The 13,648-nt window shown below is 41.3% G+C and overlaps 1 protein-coding gene across 3 annotated transcripts in view; it reads left to right on the top strand.

Annotated features, from left to right (window-relative positions):
* Positions 1-12,128, top strand: part of LONRF3 (LON peptidase N-terminal domain and ring finger 3) — a 41,587-nt gene extending 29,459 nt beyond the window's left edge. For all 3 annotated transcript variants that reach the window (XM_053917064.2, XM_024566547.4, XM_024566546.4), the window contains 4 exons: positions 118-276; positions 1,198-1,360; positions 2,380-2,529; positions 5,958-12,128. In XM_053917064.2, coding sequence (XP_053773039.1) covers positions 118-276; positions 1,198-1,360; positions 2,380-2,529; positions 5,958-6,113 — 628 coding nt within the window. In that variant the 3' untranslated portion in view covers positions 6,114-12,128. The remainder of the gene's footprint in view (positions 1-117; positions 277-1,197; positions 1,361-2,379; positions 2,530-5,957) is intronic.
* The last annotated feature ends 1,520 nt before the right edge of the window (positions 12,129-13,648 follow it).

The raw sequence follows: 13,648 nt of genomic DNA, 5'->3' as shown, positions 1-13,648 counted from the left end.
GTCAAAACTTGATGTCTCCTTGCCTTCCTGTGGGGAAACCACATGGTGATGTTTGACCAACCTTTCTGTGTTGTGCTTTATTTCATTGAGAACCATGTCATTTGCTCTTCCTGACAGCTTAAATAAGAATGTGCCTATTTTCGTGTGTACTATGGCCTATCCCACTGTTCCTTGTCCCCTGCACATCTTTGAGCCTTGTTACCGTCTGATGATTCGTAGATGCATTGAGACAGGCACAAGACAGTTCGGCATGTGCCTTGGAGATCCCATCAAAGGGTAAGTGAGGAGCTATGTGAGCCAAGAGAGGTGGGTGGAGAAGGTTTTTATTTTACCTTGGGGCTCTCCCAGGACATTGGGAGGCACACTCATGAGACTTAGCCAGCTCATGACCATGAGTCTTTGTAAGGATCAGGGTCCCTCTAGCCCCTGGTTTATCACATGAGAGGCTTCCTATTTAAAGGAACCTCAGAATTACTCTCTTGTTAAATGGGTGGTATATACTATAACACTTATTTTATAAGAGTGTGGGCTCTTGCCCTGGCTGGAGTGGCTCAGTGGATTGAGTGCCTGCCTGTGAACCAAAGGGTAGATGGTTCGATTCTCAGTCAGGGCACACACCTGGGTTGTGGACCAGGTTCCCTGTGGGAAGTATGTGATAGGCAACCAGACATTGATGTTTCCCTCCCTCTCTTTCTCCATTCCTTCCCCTCTCTCTAAAAATAAATAAAATAAAACCTTTAAAAAAAAAAAAGAAAAATGCTTTCTTAGAAAAAGAGTGTGAGCTCTGGAGTCACACTGCTTTAATTCATATCCTGACTTTAGCCTTGGAACAGATTTAACTTTGGGAAAGTTACTTACCCTTTCTGTGACTCAGTTTCCTTATCTGTAAAGTGGGTACAATAAGAATACCTACATCATTGGGTTTGTTGGGAGGACTGGTGAGTTCATAATTAACACAAAGCACCACGCACAATACCTAGCACATGGCATGTGCTCAACAAATGGCAGTTATACTAATACACTAAGATTTTTTTCTCACACGGGCACTGCCTGTTGTGTAGCTGTAGCTGTAGATTCTGGGACGGGTGAATAGGCAGAAGTCCCTTGAGGTGCAGCATGGGGTTGTAGAAATGGCTTCGCGAGGTGAGAAATAACTCATGAAGATTTCACTTTCTTGACTTTATTTCCAATAAACAGGTTTGCAGAATATGGCTGCATCCTAGAGATCAGAAATGTTCAATTCTTTGCTGATGGCCGTTCAGTGGTTGACAGCATAGGCAAGAGGCGCTTCAAGGTCCTCCATCAAGGCCAGAGGGATGGCTACAACACAGCCGACATTGAATACATTGAAGACCAAAAGGTAAGAGTGACTAATGCCAAAAATTCCAAAGCCAAGCTATTCCTGTGGCTTCACAGATGGAGATGGTTGCTAAAAAATTTCTCAGCACCATTGGGGACCTTGGGATTTCTCATTAAATTGATGCAGCAACCTTGAATGCTGCCAGATTGCTACTGGGTTGTAAAATGGCAGTGAGAGCACCCCCTGTTCTGGCTCTTCCTGCTTAGTTGCTGAGTTATATTCATGGATAAGAAATGCCATGGCAGCCCAACCTTGGCGCCCATTCACCTAGGAGTTAGGTTTCTTTCAGGGGAAGCAGGGGATAAATCTCAAGAGGGGTCTACGTATGTGTATTGTTTCTGTCAATTTATTTACATTTTAAAACTTTTTCTTTTGAGATAATTGGAGATTCACATGTACATATGTATTTTTAAATGGGCAACCTGGCTAAGAGCCCTTTTCAATAATGCATCATCCCATAGGTAGAAAGATGGCATGTCTGGTTAATCTTTTGTTTTCTGGACTAATGGTCAGAAGAGGAGGTAAATAATCCCATGTTCATTTATACTTACATTTACTACATAGAACACTGTTAATAAGTATTTGATCAATGAAAAAAATGTATTCAACTTGGAAGATAGAGTTATACAGTGAGAAACAGACACTTTTGTGTCTCTCTTCCTAGTGAGCAATGAGAAAGCAGATGCAACAAATGAAAAGGAAAGAGACATAAGCCAGCATAACCTAGTTTAAGAGCACGCCTCCACTCAGGCCAGTTTGCATTTCTGGTTTTCTATATATGTTGCTGTTTCAGCCAATTCCCCAGCAGAATCTTTCTCCTTCCTCTACCCTCAGCTGTATTTACACATAGTCTATCATCTAGCTGAGGAGCCTTTCACATACCACACAAGAGAAAGCCAGGTGGGTGAGCCTTCCCATAGAGGGATAGGATGGATGTTCAGGAGAGTCAGGTGCCAACAGTGGCTCTATGGGTTATGGAGAAGGTACAGAATGTTTCACTTCCACTTTGATTCTTTCAGGTTCAAGGAGAGGATTGTGCTGAGCTCATGGGATTACATAACTGTGTCTATGAGCAAGCGTCATTATGGTTTCATTCACTCAAATCATCTCTGAAGAATCGGATACTCAATCACTTTGGTCCAATGCCAGAGAAAGATGCAGATCCCCAGGTATATAAAGTGTCTCTTTGTAATCACTTGCCCCCAGCAGATGAGAGAGCTTAGAGTTTATGATTAGATGGATGCATGGTCATCTACCAATTCAAGTGCAGAGAGCAAGGTGGATCTAATCTGGTATTGTGTTACTGGGCAGTGGGCATCAAAGGTAAGACCAAAAGGACCCCAGAATTGGAGGAACTAAAGTATAACAGTAGTGACTTGGGTACAAGACAGGTTTTGAGAGATAAGTCAGGTAAGAGGTGGGAACACAGACACCATCAACAGTGGGAGTCCAGATTTACACCATAGCAATGTGTTAGGGCAACAAGATTCACACAAAGGCCAGGCTTAAGAGAAGGGTATCCTGGGACCAAAGGCTGCCACTTCCAGGGAGCTTAGTAACTCTCTCCCCCATTGCTGCAGAGGCTAGGAAATAAGGCCTGCTACATTAAAGGATACCAACTGTAAGATCACAGCAACTTTTCATGTCCTGGTCCTTCCATGCTTCATCCTGCAGGCCTAGACCCTTGTCATTGTCCTCATCAGGGGTGGGAAGGACCTGAGAAAACTGACTCAATAGTTAAATTTACTGGCTCTGATTGGTGTGGCTCAGTGGGTTGGGCATCACCCTGCAAACTGAAAGGTCGCTGGTTTGATTCCTGATCAGGGTACATGACTGGGTTGTGGGCCGGGTCCCCATTTGGGTGCATGAGAGAGGCAACCGATCAGTGTTTCTCTTGCACATCAATGTTTCTCTCTCTCCCTCCCTTCCCACTTCTCTAAAATTAAATAAATACAATATTTTAAAAATAGTTAAATTTACCATTGGCTGAATTATACTAGAAAACAATTCATTGTGTTCTACTGGGTCAGTCTATTTCCTAGAGGGACAGGTCTCTGTGAGAGATCAAGCTGCAGATCAGAAGCTCTCCAGGCAAGTGGAGGTAGTTAAGTTCCATTAAGCTTTGCTTGCCTGATATAAATCAGAGAACACTCCTTTTTTAGGACAAGGCTGGAGATATGCTAGCCAAATATTTTCCCACAGTCACCTTTCCCACATTCTGAACTGGCTCTCCTACATCATCACCTCCAGAACTTCATGGGTACTTTACTTACACTCATTCCTGACTTTGTCACAAAAGTAAAATAGAATATGTATATTCTGATTTCCCTGGCAAAAGATTGGTCCTGGTTACCTTTCTAGCTGTATGACCTTGGGTAAATCCCTCGCCCTTCCTCCATTTTTCTCCCATCTCTGAAATGAGGCAGATAGATGAAGAGGTCTCTAAAGTCTCCTATTCCATTTGCATTTTGAGGCTTTAAAACAGCCTACTGGCCTGAAATGTCTTGCTGTCTCTAGACCACAAAGGTGGCTCCTTTTCCCCATGCAAAAGCATCATGAATGTTGAGGGGAGAAAGACCAGTTAGTGCTTCCCAATAACCCAGCTCCTGGCTCTGGGCCACTATGACTCAGGACTACAGCAGAGCTCTGAGCAAGCTCACGATCAAGCTTAATGTTCCTCTTCACCTTCTGGAAAGCATTCTCCCCCAGTCAGGCAGAAGATAGCTATCATCAATGATAACAGCATCTTCCACAAGAAAAAAAACACAGGTGCCACAGAGTGACTCATAAGGGCTCAGTGACAGAAAGCTGAAAGTTGGGTTTTATATCTTTTCTTTTTTTTTTTACGACTTTATTTATTTATTTTTAGAGAGAGGGGAAGGGAGGAAGAGAGGGAGAGAAACATCAACGTGCATGTTGCCTCTCGCACACCCCCTACTGGGGACCTGGCCCACAACCCAGGCACGTGTCCTGACTGGGAATCGAACCAGAGACCCTTTGGTTCGCAGGCCTGTGCTCGATCCACTGAGCTACACCAGCCAAGGCTATATCCTTTCTTATTAGGGCTGTTACATGTTGCTTTGACAGCAGCAGCACTAGTAAACAAACAAAAACCCAAATTCCATCCAGTTTGATTCAGTCAATGCTGCAGACCCAATGGTTCCATTAATAAGAATGTACTAAGTCTCAGGAGGAGACTTCTTAGAAACAGCCATAGATATTAACATTGGCTTAAATATCTTCATTAATTTTCCTGGGAAACTTCAGAATTTGTCTATCTAATATTCAACACTGAATATTAGGAGGGGCCTAATGATAATGATATGAGGAGGGGCCTTGGTTGTTCTTTGGGGCAGGGCGTGTAAGAACAGATGGGGGAAATGAAGAGCATATTACAGCATGCAGTGAGGGACAAAAATGAACCCAAATGAAGCTGGAGTAACAGAGAGGCCAAGAGAGCAGTGATGCTTGGGGCAGAATTAGGTGAACCAATTTGGAGGTCGATGATCCCATGTGTAGGTGATTTGAGCAGAATGTGGTTCTCTACAGTCCTAAAAGAAACGTTCAGGAAATTGGGGGGCAGAGGGCTCATTTTGGACTCAGCAGAAAATAAGTCACCAATGTCTAAAATGTGTGTCTGGGCAGCATCTGACAAACAGAATTTTGGTGAAGGGTTTGTAGGGGATGGGAAAGCTCCTCAGTAAAAGGAAACCTGAGAACAGAGTGCGTTTCTCATATGAATGTGTTCTCTAATTGGAATTGCTGGGCTTTGGGGCTGTGAATCATAGGTTTGGTTTCAGGGGAGAAGTGAGTTGTGGCCCTATACAATGGCATAGCCTACGCAGACTATAGTGCCTTCAGCTAGAAGCAGGGAAATGAAGGGAGTTAAGAGACATGCAAAGCCTAAGGGATCATAGGAATGGAAAGCCTACAAGTTGTATGCATCAGTCCAGAGCACCTTAAATCAAGCCTTAGAAGTGGAAGAGACTGAGTAGTGGATATTCCAGCTCATAAAACCACACTGGCTAGGAAATATAGTAAATCTATTAAGATATTGATTTGCTTCCTTTAACAACTACCAAAAATAAATAGCTTAAACAAGATAGCAGGCATATGTCTTGGAGGTGTAGGGCAGCTCTGTTCCATAAGGTCGTTGAGAGACCCAGGTTCCTTCCTCACAAAACTCTATCATCCTTTGAATGTTGCCCTCGTCCTCCTGACTGAAGTAGGCCGATCATCACCATGTCCATGTTCTAGCTAGAGGAAAGGGAGAAAGAGGAAGGAAGGCAGAGGGCATTTGCCCCTTTCCCAGGGCGTGACCTAGAAGTCACACATATCACTTCCCTTTACATCTTAGTAGCCAGAACTTTGTCTCACAGCCTCATCTAGCTGCAAAGGAGGCTAAGAAATGTGGTCTTCTTTTTCTGGGTGGCTATATGCCCAGCTAAGATAAGGGGAAATAGATAAAGGGGCAATTATTCTCTGCCACACACAGAAGCAGTTTCACCTAGGATATTTACCTTGCTACTTTCAAGACCTGCCCATTGATATCACTTCCACAGGGATAGGATGAACCCACTTTGTTTCTCTGTTGCAGATTAATCCAAATGGTCCAGCCTGGTGCTGGTGGACATTAGCAGTTCTTCCATTGGAAAGCCGAGCTCAGCTCCCATTCCTAGCAATGAGGTCCTTGAAGGATAGATTGAACGGTATTCGGCGTATCCTGGCCTTTATATCTCGAAACCAAAACTAGTCAGAGTGGATTGCTGAAGAGAAACTTCCACCCTCCCCGCTGCCTAGGGGAGTTGTCTTGTAAATACATCTAATTGCAATAACATCCTAACAGAAGGAAGTATCAAACAAAGGCATTACCGTGCTGTTGATTACAGAGAGAAATTGAGAGAAAGACCAAAGAATGTGACCTGTTAGAAACTTTTTGTCTTAAGATACTTCTTGATATGCTGCACAACTACACACACAGCAGGGGTGTTCAAGAGCCCAGAAAAAAATACTGCTTTTAACATAAAATTTTCTAAAAGTTTAAAGTGGTTTTGCTTTAATTTTCTTTCCTTCATTGGTGAATGACTGTGTGATTGAAATGTGAAGCAGAGATACCAATAATGTTGCTACATTATTTCACTGGCTTGTGGTCCTATTCCAAATGGTTTAGTTTTATAAAGCATTGTGTAAAATAATGTTTATATTTCTTTCTGTTTTACTAATTTATTTTTTGCACTACTGTATCCTTTTTTCTACATGTATGTTTGTAACTATTTAAGTGTACGTTACTGAAGTCGGTTGCTTTATTTATTGATGTAGTTTGCCATGTAACTAGGGGGAAGTAACAAAACTACAAATGTGCCATTTTTGCTTTAACCATTTTTTACTATGTTCGATCCCAGCTCTTGAACCATTTTTGTATCTCTCTGATTGGATGCTTAAAGGAAGTTCAAAATTATGCTAAATCATCTTTCTTCACAGACTCCATTTTGTTTTCACTTTGAATTCAACAACATAAAATACTTAAGGGATTTGGAATAGACTGTAAAGTAAACCAGGATAAAGTAAAATAATCCATTTTCCATGTGTGACACAGAGCAAGACTGAAGGAATTACTTTTCTGGAACAAAGCGATGAATCAGAGGAGTGTCCTTTATTCCAGTCTATTATAGGCCTTTATCTCAGCAATCTAATTCTAAGTGTTTCTAATTTCTCCCCAGTTAAGAATGGGATTTTTAAGCAAGATAATATTTAACCTTCAGGGGGAATGGTTTTCAGATTGGCATATCACAGTTAGGTCTAACTGGCATCCATACCCCACCTCTTCTCAGGGCTCCGAGGATCACAGCGTGGCCAGCATGTGTGGAAACACTTGATGAAGAACTGTTCATTATGAAATGTGTAAAAAACCTGGTAGAAAAGGTAGAATGCTTTAAAGAAAACAAACTGTCACTTTGGTTTTTATAATCTTTTAAAAGGAATCAGAAAGTTAATCCATGATTTTATGTAACCACTGCCTTTCCTCCTAGTTGCAGTGGGCCAAAGATTTCAATATAGAGGAAGAATGGTGGATAAGGAGTGAACCCTGTTTTATCTTGCTTACAATTAGTGTGATTCCTTTTGTTCCAGGCAAATCTGAAAAATAGCATGAGTATGGGAGTGTTATAATGACAGAGTGAAAAGATTAGGTCAGGGAAGAAGTGAATTATGTGTGCCACTAGTACCTTTGCACAAATGACCTCCTACCCCCACCCCCCTTGATTCTGGGTGGCTGCAGTGTGCTGTTTACTTGAGGCATGTCCACTCTGTTAAGGTAAGAGGTTAATGCCTCAAATAATGACTCTGACTTCTTCCATCACCACCTGTGGCCAGAAGCAGAAAAGGCAGAATGAGATGATCTGCATTTTCTTAATGGACGCTATGTTGTCAGAGCATCATGTTACCAGGTTTGATGTTTGGAACTAGACTGGGCTGGTGAGGAATGGCAGGATAGACATGGTTACTGCCCAAGCAAACTCTACAAGACTCTGGGAGCATGAAATTACAGCCTCCTGCTCCAACTTGGTGCACAACCATGTGGTCATAACACAGTCCTAGTTTAATAGTTTCTTATTCTCTAGTGTAAATGCACCCCCCAAAGGGTCATAAGCGTCTCTGCTTACTATATGTATTACTTTTGTGATTTAACTTTTTTCTGAGCCCCAGTTTCCTCATCTGGCAAATAGTAATGATAAATACCACATACAGGGTTGTTATGAACATTAAATGAGATAAGATATGCAAATCACTTAGCATAGTACCTAGCTTAGAGGAAACATTCAAAATAATACCTGTGATTAGATTATTCATTGTTATAGAATATCACCAGGGGCCTACATTTGCATAAAATGCTGCCTTTATACACAATACCTATTCTAACTCCTTTAAACTCAGTTGGGAGAATCCACACCACTGAGCTTTGGACCATAACTTCATGCTTTACAGATACTTCCTTTTGGAGTCAAGTCTCTTAGGACAAGTGAAAAGACTGGAAAACAAATAATGATGAGAGAGAAGGGAGAATTCGGTGTTAGCAATTTTTTCTTATTTCTATAGGGCTGAAAAGTAATATTGTTTGGAGGTCTAGAATTTCTGATTAAATGGAAGTCTTAAGTTCTAGCTTTGTTAGAATAACCAACTCATCACTCCCTGCTCTCCAAAATGTACTGAAAATCTTGGCCATGCCAGGGTGAGTGAATTTTACAATCAATGACTTTTGTGCTTAGTTCATAGTATTTCCTGATATTCCCCCAACAAAAATGTATTGTGAACTTACTACATAACAGGTACTGAGCCAGATAACTTCACATATGTGAGCCTGTTAAATCGTTTTACTTCTCACATCCACCGTGTGAGATCACTTACCATTCCCCTACTATTGGATGAGAAAGCCGAGGCTCTGCAATGTTAAATTCTTTACCCAAGTAACATAGTCAGCCAGTAAGTAGCCAGGCTTGTTTTTGAACCCATTATTTTGCAGATTTTTAGCATTTTCGATATCTTGTGTTATACATAGTTTTATTAAATAGGCATGACAAATCACCCCAGAAACTCACAACGGGAAGTTGCAGGTTAAGTAAAATTAAATTACCTATCACATCTCTACTTAATCTAGGTAGAAAGGGAAGCTTGATTTTTTTAAGTAAAATTCCATGTCATAGAATGCTTCCTGTTAACTGAGTACTTAACTCCAGCAAATTGAGATCTCGGCAAGGGAGAATTACACTTGGCTCTCAGTAGTCTAGATATACATTTGGGTGGGTTTGCAGCGAGCTTTTGTTTTAGTAGTGGTGGGAGTCAGGGTTGCAAGGCTAAGCCTTGGCTTTCTTTGGGATGTCCTTGAATGAGGTAATCAGTTAGACACGACCATTTTCACCTCTATTGATTTTGCAGCAAAGTTTGGAAATGAAGAGTATAGAGAGAAAAGATGTAAAGCTAAATCTAGGCCTGAAGGACAAGACTTCTCCTTGGTAGACAGTGCCATAATAAATGGTTAGTTTTTCTGTCTATCAGAACCCAATCTTTTTTTTTTTTTATTGTTATTCAATTACAGTTGTATGCCTTTTCTCCCCATCCCTCCACCCCACCCCAGCTGAACCCACCTCCCTCCCCCCTCTCCACCCTCCCCCTTGGTTTTGTCCATGTGTCCTTTATAGTAGTTCCTGTAATCCCCTCTACCCACTGTCCCCGCCCCCACCCCCCACCCCCGCCCTGGCTATTGTTAGGTTGTTCTTAACTTCAATGACTCTGGTTATATTTTGTTTGCTTTTTCCTTCTATTGCTTATGCAGAACCCAATCTTTTCCTAGTAGATTATTTTCTGTGAGTATGTGTTTGTGTGCACCCATGTATGTGTGTATATGGTAACAAGCAAACATTATGCCTTTCTGCCTTGTACTGTACTACTGCTGCTAGCTAACCAGCAAAATGAAAAATGATAAAATGAATTTTCTGTAGATAACTTAGAGAAAAAGTGCTTGCCCTTGACTTGGGGAGGGAGCAGGGAACTGATTATTTTAATAATTTGCCTTTTCTGAAGACTGACTGCTAATCAAGTCCCATGTGGCACTTCAGTCAGTCCCTGAAAACTGACTGCCCATGTGGCACTTCCAGCTCTGCCTGTGGAGCTTGCCTGGGTTCAGATAATCCCCTGTGACCAGCCATAGGGGCAGTGGAGCTCCTGAGTTCACAGCCCCCAGAGGTCTCTTACTATCAACACATTGCATACTGTTGATGGATTGCAACCCTATTGGGTACTATTTCCCCCATGCCAACTCCATTTCCAAGATGGAGTTTTATTCAGGGACACATTCCTTGAGTTCCTGACATGTAGACTTTGTATCCATTTCCTTTTACCAAGGCAGAATCATAGCAGAAGTGTGCAATAAACATGCAAATGGATAGCAGATGAAATAGTGGAAAAATGACAGATCTTTGAGCCCATTTTGAGGATTGAGGTTTTGATTTATGGTCAAAGACAGGTCTGAAAAGCAGTCAGCTGCATGGGCTGCAATTTGTGGTCCCTCCTGACTGCAGAGAAGAAGAAGGAAAAGGAGACATGTAAAATGTATGTGTTTGTCCTGGCCAGTGTGGCTCAGTTGGTTGGAGCATTGTCCCATAGCCCAAGGGCTTCCAGCTTGATTCATGGTCAGGGCACATACCTAGGCTGCGGTTCATTCCCCAGTCTGAGCACATACCATCTCTGGTATGGGTGTGTGTGGGAGGCAATCAGTCAATGTTTCTCCTCTCCCTCTCTAAAAAAGCAATGAAAAAATGTCCTCAGGTGAGGATAAAAAAACCAGTTAAAATGTATGCATTCAGTTCTTCTTAGAATGATAGCTCCTGCTATTTAACTATTTAATAATCAGGGTTATGAACATCCAGAGGTGAAATGAAGACATTTTTACTTAGAAATGGGTATTTGCAAGTGCGCTAAGTTAACCTTGAGAGAGAAGTGCCTGTAATCTCTGTTCCTGGTCATTTTAAAGCTTTGCTTCATGACTTCGTAGCCTTTTAAAAATTTGCTGCAGCAAATGTGATTAACAAAGTTTACAAAACAACAGTGTAGTTTATACATCATTTCAAAAGTTGCTTAACATGAATCTATTGTCAAAGCAACGACAATAAACAACAAAATAAAAGAGCAAATCAATGTGGCTTCATAGGCTTATCTTAGATAAACTAGTTCCATCATTTCATGTCGTTCTCAGTAATGCTGGGAGTAAAATATTAAGCAACCCATTTAAACAGCAGCAAAGGTGTCTGTATTTGTTACTCCAGTTGTTTATTGAGTAGCCATTTCACTCTCATACTGTAATAAACTGAAAGGAGAGTTAAGGTAATGCTTTTCCCTCCCACATGGCTATTCAACTACCTCTATATGCTTGATTTCTCTTTAGTATTTTCTTTCCTCCAAATCTGTACAAAGAAAAGTTTCAGCTCATGTATGTTGAAATAACAACGTGATATAGACAGTCTCTGTGAAAGCTGTTTGTTCATTAAAAAATGTTTTCTATTGTCTCATTTTGTGTCTAACCCAGCTTTACCTCTACTTTACAATTACCCAAATACTTTCATTTTGTTGCAAGTATTTTGTTGGAAGCCGAATAGAAAGGAAAGCTATTGGAACATCTATTTTGTTCACATTCCTCTTGGTTGTAATACTTTTGACCAGAAGATCTTTCAAGGAAATAGATCTGCACTCAGCAATCTCTTATGTATGTGACAGTGAGGCAGATGTGAACTGATTAATGTGATATGTGTTCTGAACACCTAGCCATAAGTTGTTTTAAAAATGTACCAGAAAAACTTTTTTAAGAGTTATGTTGAAGCATTTTGCCAGTAATCTACCCCCAGTTTAAAATCTGTTCATATATTGGGTGTACTTAAAGCAGAGCACACTACTCACTCTGTTGGGGAGGGGGTTGGCATTATGAAATGTTTATGAAAGTGAACTGCACATGTTTATTTCAATTAAACAGTTTCTCAAAAATAGGCTAAAGCTAAAGCGTGGACCTTTTGACAGGAAAATTGGTAACATTGACTGGGACAATGAATTATATTGACCAAGCTGACTCTAGCAAGAGAGCTTCAGGAACAACTCATCTTATGTACAGGACCCATTTTAGTCTCATGCCACTGATGACTTTATAGAAACTCTATTTTACCAGTGAAGAAATAAAATGATATGGGAGTAGGACAATTAAAAAATGAAATAATAGAAAATTCCACTTGGCCTGGACCTTGTTCTTTGTAACAGGATCTTTGGGTAATTGAGAAAAAATCAGAACTCCTGCCCAACTAGGCCCCATAGGAAATGCTTGGCTCTGTTGGAAGTTGCCTTCTGAGCCCAGTGCGCCACACTCTGGCTCTCATGAGACCAAATACATTCTGACCAAAGGCACACTCTTCCCTCCAAGGCAGTTCTTCTGCCCAGAACGCTGGCACAACTTTCTCTGGAGAATTGGATTGGATCATCTAAAAAGATCTTGTTTGCATTTGTCCCCTAAGCCTTGAGCAAAGCCAATGCCAACACTTTCTGTTTTCCCTCCTCTGGGACCCACCCTGGCAAAATGGAGTTCTCCAGGGCCAAATAAACACGTTCATCAGAGGACCACTAGTTGGGGGAGCATTACATCCACAAATGGAGTTAAGCCCTTATGTTTAAGCAGTCGATAAGGATGAGGTCCATTTGGAGGGAGGGAAGACAGGACAGATAATCATGACAACTGGAGTGGCACCCTTTTACCTCCCTCTGGACAGAGCATCATGCATCCTTTCCCCCTACTGACTGGATTTGATCTTCCATCCCGATTGGGAATGTCACTTATGCTCACACCAAGACTGCAGTCATGTCTTCAGGAATTGTGAGTCATGTTCCTAGGCCAGCAAAAGGCCTAGCTTTTCTATTCAAGCAGGTTTTCTCTCATACACCCTGCTGCCTGGGAGAAACTTCACCAGCTCTCCAGAAGTTTGGGTTCAATGGATATGAGGCAGGCTGCTTTAGGTTTGGCAAGAGGAGCCCTTGAGAATGACGTCTGGCAGTTCCTATAGGGGAACGCCCTCTCATCTGAACGTTGAGGTTGAGGTAAGTACTAGAAGACCACTTTTGCACTTTATTTATTTTTCTGCACACATGTCAAATATTTTATTCAACTCATTAATTAATGAGGAAACCAGTAAAATGTTAATACAGCCTGTTCCAAGGAGAACCCCTTTCCACTTTAAAAATTCCTTCATCTATGGATTTATAGCCATGGAGAGCTGGTGGCTCTCCCATTCAGGTATCTGGCCTTCAACAGAAGAGAAGTTGTTTCATTAAGGGGCTTTAAAAATATTTAGGAAAGATGGAAGCATACCAGACAGATGGGATCGTTGCACCTATGAACCAAATCTGAAATTTCTTGCTTCTGGTCTTCCTACTAAACAAGATAATAAATGTCTGTTTTGGGGAGGGAGATATAGGAAGTCTTTTGATGATCTGTCTTTTGAAAAGCAAGGCTGAATATGTTTTTATGGCCTGCTGAAGAGGGCCATATTTTGACAAATCACAATGATGAGAAGAAACCTGGGACCTAGCAGGTTACTAATCGTTAAGAAACTAGCACTTATTGAGTGCTCACTGTGAGCCAGAGCTTGATAAGCCTCAACTCATATCATCCTTACAACAATCTTATTGGGTAAATATTCTTATTACTATCATTTTACACCTCTGGAAACTGAGATTTAGAGATGTAAAATAATTGTATGA

Source organism: Desmodus rotundus, chromosome X (assembly GCF_022682495.2).
Source record: "Desmodus rotundus isolate HL8 chromosome X, HLdesRot8A.1, whole genome shotgun sequence".
Classification (NCBI taxonomy): Eukaryota; Metazoa; Chordata; class Mammalia; order Chiroptera; family Phyllostomidae; genus Desmodus; species Desmodus rotundus.
Note: the sequence above shows the minus strand (reverse complement) of the source record. Positions and strands in the feature narration are given on the sequence as shown.